The sequence below is a fragment of the Larus michahellis genome, chromosome Z (assembly GCF_964199755.1).
Source record: "Larus michahellis chromosome Z, bLarMic1.1, whole genome shotgun sequence".
Lineage (NCBI taxonomy): Eukaryota > Metazoa > Chordata > Aves > Charadriiformes > Laridae > Larus > Larus michahellis.
The window spans coordinates 46,633,225-46,655,189 of NC_133930.1; the positions used below are offsets into that span (position 1 = coordinate 46,633,225).

Sequence of the window (21,965 nt, forward strand, 5' to 3'; positions counted from 1 at the left end):
GTTTGATATTTTACTGGTGGCAATATTCAAGAAATAACAATCTACATAATTTTTTGCAATACCAATATGGGATTTCAAAAGAGTCCTCACTGAAGCTATCAAGCAGCTCTACCAATAAGATTTGTTTTATCAGTCTGTCCGAAGAGGGCAAAGACAATATTGCAGCAGCTTATGCTCATTTAACATTTGGGAGATTCTTTTTCTTTTCTCACTCCCCACAGCCATACAGATTAGAAACTCATTTATTTCTTTTTGCTACGAAAACACAACCTGAAGCAGAAGTACGCAGCAAATTCAAAAAGAAGGACAATTATGCAGCAAGCAAGCCCCTGCATAATCTCCTTATACCATAGATGGGTTTGACAATAAGAGTGACAAGAACATTTTGAATTAAAAGTCAACAAAATTAAAACGCATAAAATGAAATACATTTTAACATAATGTTTAACTGCAGTGAGAAACAACTGAAGCCTAAAACGTAATAAAATTTAAAAATGAATCAGCTCTTTGTGTGGACAGAAGGATAGAAGTAACTTGACAAGATAAAATGATAGACCACAAAACCCAATATTCTTCCTTTAGTCCAAGTTGCTAATCATCGGGGATCAAGGAAAGATGCCACTCTGCTCTAGAACTGTATCATTCAATTTTCCATGTAGATTTTGGACATCATCTGTCTGCTATTGCATATCCTTTGCCCTCAATAAAATTCATATGCGTAAAAGGTGATAAGCATAGCAAGGCTTACGTTATTTATTATTATTTTTTATTGTTGTTGTTATTATTATTAACAAAGACAATAGGAGATAAATGGGTTGAAACATCAGAAACGAAACTGAATTAGATGACCAAAAATTAAATATTGCTTAATAATTATTTGTTTTTAAATAAACTGGTATTTGTTTGCTTATGATTTTGATTTCTTTATGTTGCCTCTTTTTATTTTTACAGTCCAATTCAATGTTCCAGAAAAAACAAATCAACTATTAGTTTTTCAACACATTGGAATCAATACTTTGGGAAAACAACTTCACCACACATAGCAAGATAAAAGAGATTTTCCAGTACATTTTTACTTCTCAGAATACCTCCTTGAGAGTTAATGGAGTAATGAAGTAAGGCTAGTTTTAGATGTTTGTTTGCTTTTTACAGCTTTTCTTATCTTGCCAAAAGCTAAAATAATTTGTATATTTAATTATCTCAAAACTTTCAGTGTTCTTTATATTCCACTGCTTTGCTTATATTTGCAACAATGCATAGCACAAGTATTTTAAGTCTTCTGCAGAAACTTAACTCTCATTATTGAAAGAACATACCCAAATGCTTTCTTCTTGACGATACTGCTTCCAGTTTTGTCCACTATCACTAAACATCAGAAAGTAGCTTGTTACCCAATCGGAGCTCCCGTAACCACCTTGAGTAGCAACAGCAGTAATCTCAGTTCTTTCACCAAGATCAATCTGAAGCCATTGATATTGATTGGACACAAGTGGAGACCAGCCACCAGCACCTTAAAAAAAATGGAAAAGATTGAAATGTATTCCTAAAAGAACAATACAAAACTTGTACATGTAAAAATGAATTAATTAATTTGAGTAACCTGATCTAGTGAAAGATGTCCTTGTCTAAGGCAGGGTTTGAAAGTAGATGATCTTTAAAATTTCTTTCCAACCCAAACCATTCTATGATTCTATGATTCTAATTCAAGATATAGTTGCACCTAAACCATCTTGATAATATTTAGCAACTATTTTAAAAATTTATAATGATTACTTGATATGTGTAACCAATTATAACTATTAAAAGTTGTTGTCAAGTTGTTCGCTCCCTTTTTTCTCTAACTTTCATAATGAATTTTACAGAGTAATTCTTATCCAATTAGACAAAGCCCTTTAAGTAAAAAACTCAGAATTTTGATTATTTGTTTTATACCCCTCATTTTATTTTATATGGACTATAAGTTCTCCTGAGGTCCCGTCTAACCCAAATGACTCATGATGCTGTGTGATTCTGTTCTGTGAGGCCTGGATATACAGATGCATGTATGAAGCAATAAAGTACAGTTAGATGATAAATATACACATGCTTCTTAAAGCAACCAACCAATTTGTAGGCAAAGGAGTAAAAGACTATGAGGTATACACATGCAGTTTCAATAAGGAAACAGACCAGTTCGCAAAGATAAAGTTTAACCCAAAACATATGGTTACATATAAAATTCCTACAGTATTTTAACTAATCACAAAAACATGTTGAAATGAAGAAAGCTATCACATCAATTCAGTTTTCCCTTGTCGTCCTTAGTTTGCCTTTATTTACTGAGGTCAGGCTACTACCATGTCTGTCAAGTTGGATGGAAAAGCCCAAGGGTAGATTGCAAACAACCTCATTAGAAAAAATGTTGTTTTATTAAAATATTTTGCAAACTTTGCAAGTATTCAGACAGGATTAGCATCTGGTGGGTTTTATTAGAGAATCGGGTACAGATTTAGATCTAATTCAGACAAACTCACACACCATAAGAGGCACCTTGAAAAGTTCTTTAAAAATACAGGCACAGAATAAGGAGAACAAACATATATAGCTCCCACAAGAATCGATAAACACTGTATTATGTGGAAACAGACAACTGCAAACCAAACTTAGGCTTGTATAGGCTTCAAGATGCATAACATATAATAAAATAAAATATTATATATGGTTTAATTCTGTTCAGGGTCATGAGTCAAGTTCTTAACATTACCTCCTTTACAAAAAAAGAAAAGAAAGAGAATTGATATTTGGGGATTTAAAACTGTCATTTGAAAATAAAATGGTGGGAAATCATATAGGTGTTCATGAGCGACAAAACATGAAGTTTATTCTACAGAGCAAGGTAAGTGGAAAGAGCCGAGAGAAACATATAAAGCTCCAAGTATGTAACAATTCCTTTGTTCACACATTTATGAACTAATTAAAATGTAACAGATTTAAATCTATTGTTGGAGTTAAAGACTGTGTATCTTTATTTTTTTTTTTTAGCTCTTATATTCATACCACATAACTCAAAAAACCCAAATGTTTGCACATGCAAGTTGATGAAATGGGCAAAAATTGTCAGCTTCTGAAGAGATTCCTTCAAAATTTGAACTGTGTCTAATAAATGTGAGTTCTTACACAGAATACTTTTTTCCTTAAGTGAACACTTAACTAACTACATCTAACAGAAGAAATACAGACACGTCTCTGACAATGAAGACGGAGAACAAGAAGCAAAGAGCAATTGCCTAAGACAGGTATTCAGTAAAAACAAGCATAATATAAAAGCGGCATTCTGCACTTAAAAGAGACAAATATAATTACATAGACTTTGTCATGTCAGTCTGTTTTCATTGAGAAAAATGGGGCGGGGGGATTGTGGTTAGTAATTTGAATTGAATTTCCTACTTGGCATATTCTACTTTCAAAATGCACAGGTTAAGTTAAATGATATGAAAACAGATTTAGAAAAGTCTGTTCTTAACTATTGTTGCCTGAATTAACCAAGTGAGTATTTACTACATTAAGAATAGAAAATAACTCAGCATACCAATGAAAACACATCCACTTCTTAATGTAGCCAGGGATAAGGTAATTCATATTCACTTTTGTTTTCTTAATGAAAAGGATATCACTAGGTAAAAAAGTGTCTAGTTCTTTAAAATAAAATGTTTTACTTTTGTTCCATGTTTATTTTCAACTTCCTGTGCTGTAATAATCCACTATTATTTAAGAAAAATCTATTCTACATATACTTCAAGGTGCTGGCTAGAAATTCTTCATACTCAGCAACAACATAAACCCATACAGATATTTAAAGATATAAAACAGTTTGCCAAATTCACTAAAAATAAAAAAAAAAAATCAAGACTGAAGATGCACTTCATTTTGCACTGAGGGCAAATGATTTTTTATTTTTTTATTCTTTCCTTCCTCCCACCCCCCGCCCCAAGAAGCAGAGAGATAAAAAGCCGTAACAAACAGTTCTGGATAAAATACTGAAAGTGTTTCTGTAGTCCTCAGTGAGACCATGTGAGTGTCCTTTCCAGACTGTTTGTTGGTCTTCCATACAGCAGCTCTTGATTTCTCTATGTCTTTTTCACAATCTTGTTTTCACTGATTTTTCCAAAACAGTATCAGTGCCCTGAAGGCAGTAAAAAGATTTAATTGTCTTACCCAGACTCCCATGGGACCTCCTCCTATGCCCTGCCCATAGGCTCAGGACTGTATTTGAGCTCAGCCAGCCCATCCTGCTCCCTGACGTACACCTTCATTGCTTTCACTTAGTTTCTGAAGTAAGAGACCCTCATTGCACAACTCCTCACTTTATATCATTACACCTTATGTCACTAACTTATTTCTAATAATGTATTCTAAAATATATTCTAACATATATATACATTCTGAAATATATTCTAATACATATACACACACATATATATATTCAAATAATGTATTTGTTACCATAAAACCATGACCACAAAACAGAACCTACCACAAGTTTGCTCTCTGGGAACGTGCCACTGAGTTTTCTCAAGCAGCACTGTCAGAGAAATGTGGCCCATCAGACTCTCCCTGAAGGCAGGCACAGGCACAACAAGCATATTTCCGAGTAAAATGCAAGTTCTAAAAATTATTAACACAAGATGAAGATGACACTAAATTTAAGACAATATCTATACTAGGAAATATCCCTCATCCTCCTTTCAGGTAAATTCAGTTCTTCATGAAAATGTCCTCTTTCCTATTGACAAGTTTCCCCCTCGAAATTCCCATGTAGCAGCCTCCATTTGCACTACACTCATCTTAACGCAACCACCCCTGCCACGTCCCATCTCCTCCAACCTGTTGTGTTGGGCACATAACCCAACAGCGCTTCTCCCTGCAAAATATAATAGGGCAGTACTTGAGTTGGGGTTGCTGGGCCCATTGACTGGATAGGGTATCAAGATGGAAAAGAAGAAGGAAATCAACAAATGAAAAAACAATTCACTATTCCTGCTGCTCTTGGGGCTGAAGTTGGGCTGTAGTGAGGTTGGGCTGAAGTGCATATTCCTTCAGAGCCAGTAAATCAGACAGAAAATTAGTGGGATTATGAAAACTATACAAAATGGCAAATCAGTGTGAATACAGAAAAAAATCCAGGAGATTTTTTTGGCCCATTATAATTGTTAAATGTCAACACATGGCTCATCATTTCCTTAGCAAATCATACAACTTCCTTGATAACTGAAACCTTGAGTCAATTGCAATACTTCCATGAAACACTTCAGTTTTCCATTAAAACAACTACATGATCTTTTGTCTCCAAAAATCTTTATTTTCCATCAAATAAAGCAAATATCTTTCTGTGTTGTTTTGTTTATTTTTCAGGTCTGACACGAGTTGTACAAATGCTGATCAAATCAGTCACTTTATGAAAAAAATCTGCTTCTCCCTCAATTCAGGCAGGCTCCTGAATACTTACCAGGAAATTCATCCTTTGACACCTTCCCAATTTAACTAAACTAAAATTAAATCATTGATAAAGCTCGTGTGCTCATAATTACTTTCCATGAAGGCTCCACTAGTGTTACACATGCTCTACTTTAAAACAGAGGAGGTCACGCAAGATTTTCCTTAAAATTACTTCTTCAGGAAGAGTAAGTGATATTATTCCGTCTGTGATTTCAGTGCACCTAAACAGCTCTGCTGCAGCCTCCACAGCCTTATCTTTATTTCCATACTGTTTCATCTTTTAGTAGCTGTGCAAAGCAGTGTGTCAGCACCAGGCAAGTAAGAAAACTTTGTGAACACCCACGCAGGAAGTTAAACAATGTACTTTGCACCCACAAGCTGGGCAGTCCACTTCCATAGCATATACTGTATCTGTGGTGCACAATACACAAGACCAGACAACTTAATTTTCACCACCAAATACTCAGGTCATGCACTAACACTTCCAGGCATAGCATCATCCTGTAGTGTCATGGTAGACAAAGCCTTCTCAGTATCCCGTGTCACTGTGGTAAGTTTGGTGACAATTTTGAACTTTTCAATTGAAAGACGATTGTATTGTAGTCAAAAGGAGTAGTCAGGCAGACTGCATTGAGAACATAATTTGTAAAGTCCATCTGCAAAAAACATTTTCATTTGGTGACTGCAGACCTTTTTTCAGAATGAAGTAACAAACAAGTTAGAAAGATGTAAACAAAAAACACCTGTCTGTTATGGCAGCACTACCTGCTGCCGGCTGAGGGAGGTACTTCTGCCTTTAGTACCGCATTTTTCAGAAGTTTTTGCAAGGCAAGCCACCAGGTAGCCTATTCCCCCTCATCATACTGCACTACATCCTGTGGAAAGAAGAGAAAGAGGCACAGATACACTGGCATTTAATGCCAGGGGTAGTTGATTTGGAGGATCATAACAAAAAATGCAGTCCCAGAATCCCTCTGTCAGCCCTCTATTGACCAATGCCACAGATGATCTGTATAGAATAGCCATGTAGCAGAAGCAGCAAAATGTCTCCAACACCCTGTGTGAAGCAACAGCCTGGCCTGGATCATCATTCAGCAGCTGCAAAATGTTTCCTGCAGCACTGCACCACTCTGTTTCACACGATGCTTTCATCTGTCAAAGGCTCTTCCAGAGCACTCCTGTCTGACTGCCCAGCAGACAGCTGTCCTGCTGGCATCTGACTGCTGCCTGCAGCATCACGGAGATGAAACATTTGCCCAGTCTAGCAGGAAACACTATTAGAGCGTGTTAGTTCCTCACCCAGCACTTTATAGTCTTTTTTACAGTGTGTCCTAACTTTGCAGCAAGACTAATTGTAGTGGTTTGCACAATCTTTTTTGCTGTAGCATACTTCTGGCCATGGTGATGCATTTAAGTCAGAGGCGTAACAGATATCAAAAGGATATTGTTGAAAACCAGAAAGGCTTGTCAGATGCTATGTGGTGTGGATGTTTCTAGGGAGATCTGAGGAGGTCCTCAAGTGTCTCTATGCAGATACTGTGTACATTAATCAAGACTGTGCCAAAATGTATGAACACACAGGGCTAAACTAAGATTTACAAGAAAAACATAACTTTGCCATCCCTTGCTCAAACTTCTGAATGCCTGACTTTGCATTCTTCACCTTAATTCTCTAACTTTTCGTTTTCCAGTGTCATTTAGGTAAAACATGTTTTCTTCAATTATCTCTCACTGTATTTTATAATGGTCGTTGATGAAACATTTTTCCTTGTGAACAGCAAATCATAAAAAATATTTTCACAAGTGATGCAACCAATATCTACAGATACTTTATTTTAACTTAATCTCAGCAGGTGTTTCACCCTCTTTATTTTCCACTGTCTCTTGATAATATTAAGATCATTTGCATTCACTATACAAAAAATCTACATTCAGGCTGCAAAAGCATGCAAGTTTCATGCTTGATTTCTGCTAAAAAAACCCAAGCATTACACAGTTTCTTTTCATGAAGAACATGATGACTTGAAGTTGCACATACAGATAATAAATAAAATCTTTTGATTCTATTTAACATTAATTCTTCCTATTGTAATTGGGTTTTTAATATAAATATTTGCAAAAAATGTTTGTACACATACAGTATAATTCTCTTTAAAGTACATTAATTTAATAAACACATCTAGCAACAACATACCTTTTCTGAAGGTTACTCTTTTTCTTAATTCATGAATCCCTGTTTTTCAACCCCATTTTAGTAGCAACTTGCCAGCTTGTCTTGCTGGCTGACAAGTTAATGGAGTGTCTATGGTTACTGGGAGGCTGGTTTCGCCCAGCTTAGCAGCTATTAAATCAAAGTTTAAAGTTTCCATCACTCATCTGTACATACTAATTGATAAACAGACTTCTTAATTTTATGCAATATTCATAAATAAACTGAGCATTAAATGATGGAAAAAATTCCTAAGCACTTGATATTTTTAATGCATTAAACTTGATTAATCTGTGCTAGATTCAATATCTAAGCAATCATGCATCTTTCATATATTACTGAACTAAATTTTGCCTTGTGAACATTCATTATTCTTGATTTCTGTTTCTACAATGTTATAACATTCTTTTTCAAGTCAGTTAAGTGACAACATTTTGGGGTTTCCTCACACTCTCTGTCCAAGTAATGCACAATGCTTTTCTGAAGAAGTTAAAGAAGAAGGTGTTATTCATTAAAGCAATAAGCTTACAGTTTAGTCAACAATTTCTTAGTCACTTCAGTTGCTAAACTACAAAAAAATACTATAGTCCTGTAATCTGTCCTGAATTTAGACACTAGATTTTCAGAAGACTTGTTTTCCTTCAGATTGCCTGCATTTCTAGAAGATTTTCATTCTTATGCATTTCACATATAGTTTAAATTCTATGAGATTGTTTTCCTTGCTTCTGGAGGTTAAATACCCTATCCCTTCCCCCTTGGCCACCAATATAAACACGTTACAATGATGAATGAGTACTATTTCCTCATCCAGGCTCCTGTCTGCTAGAATATGTGTTTTAAGGGCATGCATTTTCATAATTCCGTAGCTTTACAAGGGTGACAATACCGTTATCATGAAGACATTGAAAATGGAAGTTAGCAAATATGTACAAAAGAACAAAACCAGAAATGACTGAAGAAAAGGCCCAAACCCTCAAATCCATGACAGAAAATACCTGAGTATTCTTACAGTGGATTTGGAGTATTATATCAGGTTTAAAACTTCACCTTTCTGGCAAGCAATTTATTAGGTGATGCTCAAGCTTTCCAAAATGGCACTCTGCAGATATCAGGCTGCCAGGCTCCTTTTGCTTCCTTTTAAAAATTCTGAACTACAGAGAATAGAAACCGATACAAAGATTCACGCTTTGTATGAACAGCACCCCTCTACTTGTTTATCCTGCTCTATGACTACAGTTGTCTATGTTCTGTAAACCACAACGCTCCTACGTGCATTCACACCAGCTTCTTCACATGCAGTTCATTATACCATTTAGGCCATATCACCATTTATGCTAATATCAAATTCAGCCTAGTTTTTGCATATTTAATCGTAATAACTGCAAGCAATGCATGTAAGTTAAAATCCAAATTTAAACTAACACACACCGTAAAGAATGCTATGCATTTCCCATATGGATAATTTAACAGAAGCTGATTTTGATTTGAAGTCAATAAAGTTGCACCAGGGAAAAATTTGGCTGTACATATTAAAAAGCAGATTTTCTACAGGCAAGTTATTGGCAACTGAGGTTTCACAGGCTTAGAAAATGAAGTGTTTTACAGCATCCAAAAAACATAAAATACCAAAATATGACATTATTTCCTTTCTTAAGCTGAAAAGCTTATGAAGCCTCTTTCACAAGTGGGGAATTACAAAACTGTAGGCTTAAATGTAGGCATTTAAATAAACAGTGCAAGAGTTTTGTTCTGTAAAAGTTTATTGACTGATGACAAGGATGGGGAGCAGAGGGAATATCTGATAAAAGTGTTGATGGATTGCTACCAGGTGAGAACCCTCTTGGTCCTGTGGAAAAGCCTCTTGAGTAACAGAACTGGGGAAGAAGATGAATGCTAGGATTGAACCTTCCAAATTTTAATTCTCCTGGGCTTGAATTAGGCAATCCAAGAAATTAGAAACTCCCATTTATAAACTAGCAAAGCACAAGAAAAGTAATTATCAGGAAGAACCTAAATAGCCAAAGATGCCAAACAGTGTAAATCAAAAGTCAGCCAGTTTTTCAGAAAGGCTACGTAAAAGCTATCACAGCAATGTTCTTCTGAGTCGAATCTCAATGATAAAAGACATGAACATAAGCATCAAAATTTGAAACCATGGATAAACTGTGGGAAGCAAAACTAAGAGAATGAGGGACCTTGATTCAGCCCTAACTCTGCTCAGGGAGAGACTCCCTGCTTGGGAGTACTGCATCCAGCTCTGGAGTCCTCAGCACAGGGAAGACATGAGTCTGTTTGATCAGGTCCAGAGGAGGGCCACAAAAATGATCAGAGGGATGGAACACCTCTCCTTTGAGAACAGGCTGAGAGAGTTGAGGTTGTTCAGCCTGCAGAAAAGAAGGCTCCACGGAGACCATATTGTGGTCTTTCAATACTTAAAAGGAGCTTATAAGAAAGATGATGACGGACTTTTTAGTAGAGCCTGTTGCCATAAGACAAGGGGTAATGGCTTTAAACTAAATGAGGGAAGATTTAGACTAGATATAAGGAAGAATTTTTTATGATGAGGGTGGTGAAAGACTGGAACAGGTTGTCTGGAGAGGTGGTAGATGCCCCATCCCTGGAAACATTTGGGGCTGTAAGCAACCTGATCAAGCTGAAGATGTCCCTGCTCATTGCAGGGAAGATTGGACTAGATGACCTTTAAGTGTCCCCTCCAACCCAAACAAGTCTATGATTCTATGAATAAGAAATACTGGACACAGAATCATCTTTGAACATAGACAGAAGGAGGCAGAGAGGGACTGTTTGATTAGAAGCCAGCTCTGCAGTCAGTGCTCCAGATACAAAATTTCTGCATGCTATTCTTCAACCACATTTGATAGCTGCATTATCTTTTGCCTTTGATCTCAGCAAAATCCTATTGCTTCCCATGAGATTATTTTCAAGACTAAAAAGTCTTTTTCATACTGATGTATTACCCATATTTAAAACTGTCATACAAACCAGACAATTCTAACACTTACAAAGACAAAAGGGCATTCAATGCAGTAACGCTCAGCTCTTCAAAAGGGGTCATTATTGCTTGAAGAAAGGCCCATGTCTAACTGGTCCCAGACAGAACAACCTTGGTATTTTCATCTCTGCAGTCTCCTCTCCCTCTTATTTTTAGCTGGTGAGCTCGGCACATATATCGTGTTCAGCTAAATTGTAAGAACAAAGAAATACCTCTTTATTTTGGATATTTGGTGAATCTGACTTCTAGTAAGCAATTACTTTCTGCATGAAAGATATGTATTACTATTTGGGGGAGACTAAAAGCAGATGTGACCTGCCACTTTAACAGTGTGTAAAAAGACTCCATGGCTGTCCTCCAGGACAGTGTCATTGTTCAGTACCCTTGCATAACTGCATTCCATAGGAAACCCATCAATGCCTTCATCAATTGCCATTGATTTTAGTAGTGTTTAAATAACGTTAAGTTGAATCTACAAAACCAAGTGCTAGCTGAAGCTTTCATAACTATTAAGAAGAACTGGTAAAACTAAGAAATACTCCCGACTTTATGCATAGATCCTTAGCTGTTTTCTGTTTTTGTTTTCTTATGTTACAAACTGATGGAGGTAGGTTAACCTCAATGTTAAGTACTAAGGTCTCAATAACAGAAATACAGAATGAAATCTTGGATAGATTTAAAGGAATCAAAACATTTTCTCTTCAGATAAGTCTCATGAATGGTGCCCTCTTTTAGGAAAACAATACTTACCGCTCTATATTATTACAAAATCAGATTTTGTTAGGCTACATAAGCTCTGAAGGTATTGAGTACTACTCATTCTTTCCTAACAGATAAGCCAATACTTTCTGGATTGTTAGGGAAGCTCTTGGCCAGGTTTTGAAAAATATTGTGAGAGAACAAATAAAAGATGCATTTATGAAGGCTTGGTGTTTGGGAAAATGCTACACACTAAAAAAAAATAATAAAACAAACAAAAAAACAGACGTTCTCATTCACAAGAATATTTCATGAGATACATTGTTTGAATAAAAGCTGAAAAGTCCCATGTGAGTGGCATCTGATTATGAAAGGTATAATAAGTTACCTTCGCTGTCAAGAAATGCGCGAAGAAGTCTTGCTTCTTAAAAGTTGAAGAATGAGAGGAATTTAGCTGAGTAATTTCCAAGAATAAGTACAGAAATAACAGCAATTTGGCAGCTTATCCATGTAAGGAAGCTATATTTTCCCTGTAGTATTTCATAGGTGGCATGCAGAGCTTTCTCAATGGAAATCAGAACTACTGAAAAATTTCAGGGACTTTTGAGCTAGGCAGAACATAAAATGAGCTACATGAATGCTTTTGTCAGACAGACTCTCTTCTAAGGGAGGTAGAGGGAGCAGGTACTTAAGTGCCCTCATAGGCAGAACAAGCTTGATTTTGCAAAAAGGTCTACCATATTTTAAGATACTCTGAACGTAAGTATCAATGCAGAAAACAGGTATGATCTTAGAAGAGAAGGAGCAATTGCATTTATTTTTTCATCTGTCAGAATATTTAATATGTAAGGACCTTAAAGTTCAAAATTGTAGCAGGTATTATAAAACTAACGTCAGGTTTTAATAATTGTTTGTGACAAGTAGCAGTTGCTGTGTCAAGAGAAGTTTCAGTGACATTTTACATCTGATTCAGCGTGACAGAAAGGTGCTGGGAAGTGGTATTAATGACAAAGTTTGCTCTAGCTTCATGGAGCTTGTTAGAATGTAGCTGACTATTTCATCACCCTTCTTCTGCATTAACAGTAAATTAGGGGAGTGTGAATGAGTGAATCCTATTTTACATTGCATCTTCAGAAGGCTTTGAAGACATCTTTCCTCAACCAATCATTATGTAAATATATCAAGGGAGATGTATTATAAAGGTGACTGCCATACTTTATCAAAAGGAGAACTTATTGGCAATGATGTAAAGACTTTTCAAAGCCAGTAATTTTTCTTCAGATTTTTCATCACCATCACAACACAAAGTGCTATGACCCAACAGTCTACACTAGGCAACATGTTTTGTACGTGGTGGAAAGCCCAAGTTTGAGTCAAACACTTTTATATCACAGAATCACAGAATGGTTGAGGTTGGAACAGAATACATAAACATGTAGAGCACATGTTTATTTAAATAGATAAGATTTTTTTTAGAAAAAATAGATAAGATTTTTTTTAGAAATATTATAATGAAACTGTAATTGTGCAAAAGGCAGGTACTAGAAAAATGTCCTTCCACAGATTTCTGCTGGGAAAGCAGTTCTTATTCTTCACAGAAAATGCTTCCTAGGGAGAAGTATTTTGGAAGGATGCCAGTTTATTGCAAGATTTGCATCATTCTTGGCTATTACCATCCACTTCGATGATCATCAGCAAACTATCTCTCTTACTAGGAGCTAGGAATTTCACATAGCTTGCAGGTGTACCTGGTTTTGGCATGTATTCTAACAGTAATCCAAGGCTGAAACTAAGGCAGGACTTAATTTGGCAGCTTGTTTCATTCTTAGGAAAATGCACTCTTGCACTAGTGCTGTTCTCTTTTCTTTCTCTAGTCTATGTATATCTGAGTTTAGGATGCTGTATTAGTAAGTCCTACTGTGTGTAAAGCTTGTATCATTAATTTTTATCCTTAATCTTCTGTTTCTTTTTCTTCATCAGCAAAGTGGGGATTTTGACACCTCATCATTGTAAATTTTGCCTGAGGAGGTAATTCTGTTTATAGGTAGATGATGCACACAAAACTTCATGGGTAAAACAAAAATAAAAAGATCTCATTGCCACCATCTTTCATTACACCTCTGAGTTTAAGCAAAACTTTCATTTAGAATTCTGTACTGACATAATTTCTAATTGTATATACAACAACTAGCAAATATAAACCAAACGGAGTGAAAATGGAAAATATGTATTTATTGTATTGATATTTGTTACAATGTAATGAAAGAACAGCATAACTAACTCTAATACACTGTTCAGCACGGTTTGATAAAGTTATACAACTTCTTTCAGGCTATTAAATTTTTACATGCTCTTTTCATAGCAGCCGCTTTCAATGAACCACCTATATTTGTTTAACTTGTTCCGTGGTCTTACCCAAAATGTTACTTTGCCACTTGCAATGTAAAGCTAGCACTGATAATTAGCCATAGCTTTCATGGCCAAAAATGTTTTCACGTTGACAAGGACAATTTTACATTTGAACTTCTGCAAGTCATTCACTTATTAAAAAATTAATCTTTTTCTTTCTTTCTGGTTGTTTTCCTTTCATTCCCTCAGATGTGAAACAACCAGATGAAATCAAACTACCAAGCCACATCAAACCTCATTCTTTTTTGTTGACCACTGTTCACATCAAGCTACTGTGCGATCCCCATATTTTACTATGTAAATTACTATGTAAATCACAGAACTAGAAATAAAATTAAAAGCAAGTTCAAAACATTTTGTATTGACAAGTTGGCATCAGTATATGGGACACAAGAAGACTGTGAATATTTTAAATATATGCCACTGTGACAGTGTCCTGATGTTTTCCAGGGTAACTACGTTAAATATCCAAACTCAAGCTACAGTCTTCAGTAATGTGAATTACACTGAAAATTAGAAATATGTATATCCAGATTGCTTTTCTCTGATACAGACATTCTGATTCCAGAGGAACAAGATTTGTGTTCCTCCTCTCAAACATAAATCCACCACTGGCATTTTAATAGGAAATACTGACATTTATTAAAAGCAGATTAATACAGATATGGACTAAAATTTTTTTTAACTGTACAGCAAAAAAAGTAGAAGAATATATCAGATACTCTTGTGTTTTCCTTGACAAATTGCACACTGCTTTTGAGATTGTTAAACAGCAATATCAGTGAACTTACTTTAAAGAGAATGGCAACAAATTTAAAAATAATATCAAACTAAATCTTAAATTCCCCTGGTTGATAAATATCACACAGTTCTAATGTAAAGCTAGACAGACCATCTCCAATTGCACTTAGCAGGAGTGGTATGTTTGTACACTCTGCTACAGAATGAGTAGTGCAGTGTCTCTGAGCAGATGAACATGTTTGTGTCTGACGCTTTTATCACTACTTTAATCTCAGTCCTTGATGATTCACTTTCTCATAGTGGTACTTCTGGAAATTCTATTTCAGCACTGGAAATGCTGATTCACTGACTTCGGCAGCTGTTTTAGCACACACAACATGCGACATTTAGTACAGCAAAGCAAACAGATAAAATATTGGCATCTGCAGTTTCCAAGTAAAAATACTCTCAGTTTATATATTTAAAACAGAAAAGGTCTGTTTTGTTTCCATTATTGTGGGTATAAACTACAACAGCTAGCAGCAGGGGAACACTAGCCAACTCCATCTGGCTATTGACCTGCACCTGGATCTGACATACACAAAGAGAATGTGATTTTATAAGACAGAGAACAAGTGAAGGGTTACCTTTCTGGTGCTTAAAGTCTATTTGTGCTTATGTGCACAAGAATATGAACATTCTACTATGGACTGACAGATACTCTGTAAGTCAATTCAAATGTCTAGTCTGATTCCATTTTTGGCTCTGTCTAAGGCACTCTCAAGTGTTGCAATATGCATGTACATGTGCAGTTCCATTTGTGTACATGTACATTTGTGATCTACTTGACCTGACCAACACATAAAAGATGAGAACAAACCATTAAGTGCAATATCCCCTACAAAAACAATATTTCCCTAATTTGGTGTTCCAGTATGACTCCCAGCATTCTGTTCATTTACACAATTATACATCATATGATACTTATCTAGAAAATGTGCACATTAATAGTTAAAGTAGTTGTCAGTCTACTGACATTTTTCAGTAATTCCAAGGTTATATAGCAATTCATTTATTTGTATTTATAGACACACCATGCCAGATCCTCAGCTGTAAAGTTAGTATAACTCTCCTTAAGTCACTGTATTTGGTTTTCAATCATCTTTTCCATATTGACCCCGATGTTAAAATGTTGATATAGCAATTTAATATGGAGCTTTCAGAGAGACACAATTTAAACAAGCCATTAGCTCATTTGCCTTCCATGGTTTAATATTCCTATTACTATAAAAAGAATTAAAAATAAGCCATGCTATTTCTCTTCAAACCAAGGGAACTTCTAGTCTTGTGTATTTATCTACTATCAGTGTTTTTCAGAATTCATGGATTCTGATGTCAATACTTCACCACAGAATTTGGAAATAACCCCTCATGAGTAAGAAATTTGAACATGTTAAATTAGAGAATGACAAACAGGATTTATTCCTGACTCAGTTTTGTTGGTATAAAGACTGAGAATATAACTATGACAGTTAGAAAAACAGCATACGGAAAAAGCAATTGAGCTAGATTAGTGGAATTTCATGATCAGCAAATATAATCACATCTGGCTTGATTATCGGAAGATAACAATATCTTTTAACCAACACAATATTTGTTGGTTAAATGCTTAAATTATAGGTAGTATAGCTATAAATATTACCAGATTAAGAGTTTTATTATTGTTTCATGCAACTTTGGATGGTTTATTAATTGACATACCTAACAATGAAGAAAAAGTGCAGTTCAATTCAATTAAATTTCGTCCTTGGAACAAGGCTTCGTTTTTCAGAAATCTGGATTATTATTTTTTTCAGAGTATTACGATGACATTAGTCCTCATTTGTGATTTTCAAAAATATAATTATAATGTTTATCAAACTAAATCAGCCAACAGCTAAATGAGAAATTCAGAGACTTTTTATTTGCATCAGTTTTATGACAACTGGTGTATAACAAGTGCACAGCTAAGCTGTATTACTTGTAAAGCCATGTTTCACTTAAAAGCTCTTCTCACACTTAAAAGGGTGCATTTATGCACATTTAGATACCATTTTTTCAGAGCATCACAGATTCTTACTTTTAATGATAGTCATTATGGAGAGCAGAACTACTGGAATCAGGCTATATAATACATGTAAAAATAAATAAATCGTAGTTGTGTAGATTTCAGAAAAGTAATACTCTTGTTAAAACCCTTGATGAATTGAACAGTGCAACTTCTGTGGGCTACTATGATTCCAACTTTACTTTTTCTTCAGAAATGTTATGTTATTTAAAATATGGCTGAGAATTTTTTTAAGGAACACAGTCAAAATGACACCAATCCAGTACAACTTAATAATGCTTATACGGTCTCTTCTTGCTTGTAAGAATTCATTTTGTAAAATGACACTTCTTTAGCACAAGTCTGGTGAATTAGAAGCTAATTCTGATACCAGCAGTTATCCATTAATAATTGTATTTTCAGGAATAAATCCACTTTATTTGTAAATTATTTTCAATCTCTTGTAACACACAGGTAAATAAAATGTTAATTACTAAAATAAAAACTCTTTTTAGGGCAAAATAGAAGGAAAAAAATAGACATAATAAATAGAATACGACTAGACAATATTTGTGCTTTGTTTACACATATATATATGCAATTAATAATTTCAACTGCAAACTGATGTCTGACAGCACTGTTGCTGTGGTTCTGGTGTCCATGTACGAACACTCATATGGCAGTTTAACTCTATATCCTGAAATATTATCCTAGATTATAGGGTATAGAATCATAGAATGGTTTGGGTTGGAAGGGACCTTAAAGATCACCTAGTTCCAACCCCCTGCCATGGGCAGGGACACCTCCCACTAAACCAGGCTGCTTAAAGCCTCATCCAGCCTGGTCTTGAACACTTCCAGGGATGGGGCATACACAACATCCCTGGGGAACCTGTTCCAGTGCCTCACCACCCCCACAGTAAAGAATTGCTTCCTAATATCCAAGCTGAACCTACCCTCTTTCAATTTGAAACTGTTACCCCTCATCCTATCATTACACTCCCTGATAAAGAGTCCCTCCCCATCTTTCCTGTAGGCCCCCTTTAGGTATTGGAAGGCGCTATAAGATCTTCCCGGAGCCTTCTCTTCTCCAGGCTGAACAACCCTACTCTCTCAGCCTGTCCTTATAGCATAGGTGCTCCAGCCCGCTGATGATCTTCATGGCCCTTCTCTGGACCCGCTCCAACAGGTCCATGTCTGGTCCATGTCTTTCTTGTGCTGAGGACTCCAGAGCTGAATGCAGTACTCCAGATGGGGTCTCATGAGAGCAAAACAGAGGGGCAGAATCACCTCCCTCGACCTGCTGTCCACGCTTCTTTTGATGCAGGCCAGGGATGCAGTTGGCTTTCTGGGCTGGAATTGTGCATTGCCTGTTCATGTTGAGCTTCTCGTCCACCAGCACCAGCACCCATTATCTACCAATGTTGTGACGGATGTTGAATAAGAAATAGGACTGCTGTCTCTGCTCTTATTCCTAAAAGGTTTGATGGCTGTCTTGTTATCTCAAATGTGTTATGGAACAGTAGGCTGCTTTGAGTTGAAATTTTGGCTCTTTATGTTTTTAAGATTTCTTGAAGTAGATTATTATGATAAACACCACATATATATGTGTATACATGTCATATATAAAGACATCACATAGATATACACTTCATATATATATAGAAGAAAAGCTGATAGTACCCGTCAGAAAAGCATATATATACTCACACATCTCTTAAAGTCCCTTAAATTTTAACCGCATATTACTTATTTGATTTCTGAATATCAAGTGGCTAAGAAATATACATTGTTAAATGGATTTCAAATGGATTTATGAACTCTGTAACTCATTTTTACTTACTCCTAGGTAGTCTAAACAGCTTTAGTCAAGGATTGAGGCCAAATTGGTTAAAAACTGTCCAAAGAATAAAACCTCAATCTCTGCCTCTAAGAGAGGTGGATTTAGAGCCTGAGACTTCTAACTGAGACGTGCTGCAGATAACACATTTGCCTACATGATATCATTATATTTTTTGGTTTTGCAGATTTATGTCTTTATGAGGAAATTTTGTCTGCTTAAGCAGGTGAATGAAGATATGGTAGGGTAACGATTTCTTCACAGTGAAAACTAGTATTTAGAGAATACTTTGCTATTAAGTAATGAAGATGATAGTGAAACTGCTAACTAATAAGTAAAATAAAATAGTTTATTAAGTATTCATTAATATTAGCAACTTTTTTGTTGACAATTGTAAAAAAAAGCCCAACATTGTTTATTATGTGACCAGTCTTTTCTTTTACCGGGCAACAACAAAATCACAAGCTAAACAACAGGAAGATCTTTTCCCATTTGCTGTGACTTAAACTTTTGCCAAAACATTAGTTTTACAGCTGTACAATAATAATGATGTTGCCTGAGTGTGGAAACTGTCAAATAATGGAGTTTGTTTGACAGGTTATATTCTGCCTACTAAGGCTAACCTATATTTTCCTATCGTAAGAAAAGACCAAATTAGAATCTGAAGCTTCATCAAAACAGTCTTCAACAATTGTGCCAACAAGTGAAAAGGAATGTAGATATAGTACATAAAATTTATATAGGAAGGTCAACATGTTCTTAACTGCTAATAATCAAATTTAACTGGGGTTCTTGGCAAAAAGATCATTTCCAACAGAAATAAACCTGATCTCCTAGTCAGACCAGAATACTATAGCAATGCAGCAGATGTTATGTTAAAAAAAGTATTAAAAAAGTGAAATTTTCCACAAAGGTGTTTGTTGGAAAGCAATGTATTAAGCTCTTCCAGTTTTGCCATCAGAGACATTCTGTTGCACACCTCTCAATCTCCCACTTAAATGCAGGCAGTCACAAGATAACACAAAACACCACGTTGCCCAAGTTCTTCCAGCTGTAAAGTGTTTATGTGTTTTGCATATTTAAGTGTCATGGAGGGTCACCAAGACTTTTGGAGAGCTATTAACATGTAGCTACTTCACAAATAAAATAACCAAGAGTGTTCTATTCCCAACACTATTACAAACAATATCCATGGTATCATAGCCTTATTAGGGGGTGAAGGGGAGGAAGTTAAACAATGTTTTTGTTAACTACATGAATTTAGAATAACTTCATGTTAATTCTAAAATGGCTAAAACAAATATATAAATATAAGATTTCATTACTAAAAAATTAATATCTTTACTTAGGTGGCAGTGTATTGATATCTTCAGAAGACCAAGTGTAGTCTGTAGAAAAAACACAAGTATTACATTTGGGGTTTTTCGTTATTCAGTATCTGTCAATCTACTCTATGAGTCACCACAGAAATTAGAGATCTGGTAGCTAAAATTCCACTTTCAACTCCTAATCCTTAAGTAAATTAGCACGAATACGTAATTTTGTTTTACCAAATCGGATGATATACAAATGGGCTTGGAGTTGGCCACCAATTAGTCACGAACCTGCCCTCAGCTGTCTGCTGAGGGTTCAGTGAGAATTCAAAGGCTCATCAGTACCAAAACCTGAATCAGTTGCAGGTAACATTCAATTTCAATATGGATTTTGGACTGTGGACTTTTTTCTCATAACTGTTTTCATGGTAGGATACTCTGTACCTGCAGGATCAGTTCTTACGTATCAATCAGGTGCAGACTTCATGTCTGGGTTGAATATCTGGTAGTTCACCTATGAAATTGAGTCCAGGCAGTCTAGAACCTCAATTAAAGGCCAGAAGGACATTTGTAACCGTGTAAGCCAAAACTGCCTCAGTAAGTAGGAAGCTATAAAAATAATTGTGTCTTTGTCTCTTCTGATCTTAGAAATTGTGTAAAGGTTAGAGAACTGAGTGTAAAAGGCACAGGAAAGGACTTGGGAGCTACTGCACATGGAATATAGAGAGAAACTGCACTGTGAATCTTGTCTTCTGTAAAGCAAAATTTTGGCTTCTTTTGGCTTCTTCTTTTCTGTCACTATGTATGCCTTCCCTGGAGGAGGCTTCAGCTGCTTGAGATCCTGGCATTAGGTCAAACAGTCCAACAGTATTCATAACTGACATTCTTGGTGTTACAATTTTATGTGCCAGAAATCCCAGTTCGGTCCTAACTTTGCAAAATTATTCCTTGCTTCTTTTCAACTCACAGTTACAGAAAATTATGAATACCTGACGGAGAACTGCTTAACAGTTGCTCACAAACTCTCACTCCAGCTGCAAATACTGTCTTTGAGACTAAAGTGAAACATATGCATCATTCAAGTAGATCAATCTGTAAATAAGTTTCTAGAAGTCCTGGGAAAGATGGGCACAGATAACTTTTCTGGATTTGTGAGAGGAAAACTATCCTGCATGCTCTTAGAAATGAGAACAGAGCCACAGTGGGTTTTGTGCTCTCTCATTTGAGAACAAAGAATCCTATGCATGCATATAGTCACTTAAGCATCTCTATTCATAAGTCTGATTATGTTACTCTCTGTTCCCACATACACACGCTAGAAAACTTAAAGGCACCAATTACGATCACATAATGAGTTTTATGTGACAAATGCTCATACAGCAGCAAAAATAAGAGATTCTTTGTTGCAGTTCCAAATAGAAGGTGAGGTGGGGTTTGTTCTGTTTTGTTTCGCTTTTTTTAATCACGAAATAATAGTCTGAAGTTACTTGTATCTGTCACACCTCCATCTTGTAGAAAATTAAATTATGAAAGCTTTTACATATTTCTATAGGCTAGAAAAATAATCAAGCCTTCTTAGTTCTCCAAAAGGCAAAACAATCCCTTGAGGAAACACAGTCAACAATGTAATGAGTTGTGAAATCTATGGTTTCAATGGGTCATTTCATTGTTGCCTGAGCTGCTCTTTCATGACGACTCTTCTAAGCTTACCAATTTCAGGGTAAACTTTTTGCTAAATGTAGACAGCTGGCCTTCTGCAGCGAATTAGTAGTTAGTCCTGTGAGTATATGCAGAAGCTACTTATTAGAGACTGTGATTTCCCTACAAAATATATTTTAAAACTACTGCTGCTATGATTATTAGTGGGGGTAACTTAGAAATGTAGCCCAGGCTCGTCAAACAAATTTATTAAGAAGACCTAAATACAGCTACAGTGCTAGAAATTAAGGGCAGAAAGCAGAATATCACAAAAAACCAAAGCTATTGAAACCTGATTCATCATTAAAAGCAATCGCAAAACCAAAATCTGTTCTGGTTTATTGTATTTTAGATTATGTATGATATAATAAATATTATGTATTATGTATGCACTGATATTGAGCTTGGAGGTAGTGGTGCTTAAATATTGACCAGCTCTCTTGCACCCCCCTTCCTTCTAGAGGGAGGGATTCCTCCAAGTACGTTTTTTTTGAAGAAGCCAAA

At 35.7% G+C, this 21,965-nt stretch overlaps 1 protein-coding gene across 3 annotated transcripts in view; it reads right to left on the reverse strand.

The window, feature by feature from the left end:
- The window catches only part of CNTNAP4 (contactin associated protein family member 4), a 249,043-nt gene that overhangs the window by 160,435 nt on the left and 66,643 nt on the right, over nt 1–21,965 (reverse strand). For all 3 annotated transcript variants that reach the window (XM_074570147.1, XM_074570146.1, XM_074570145.1), the window contains exon 3: nt 1,317–1,510. In XM_074570147.1, the coding sequence (XP_074426248.1) occupies nt 1,317–1,510 (194 nt within the window). The remainder of the gene's footprint in view (nt 1–1,316; nt 1,511–21,965) is intronic.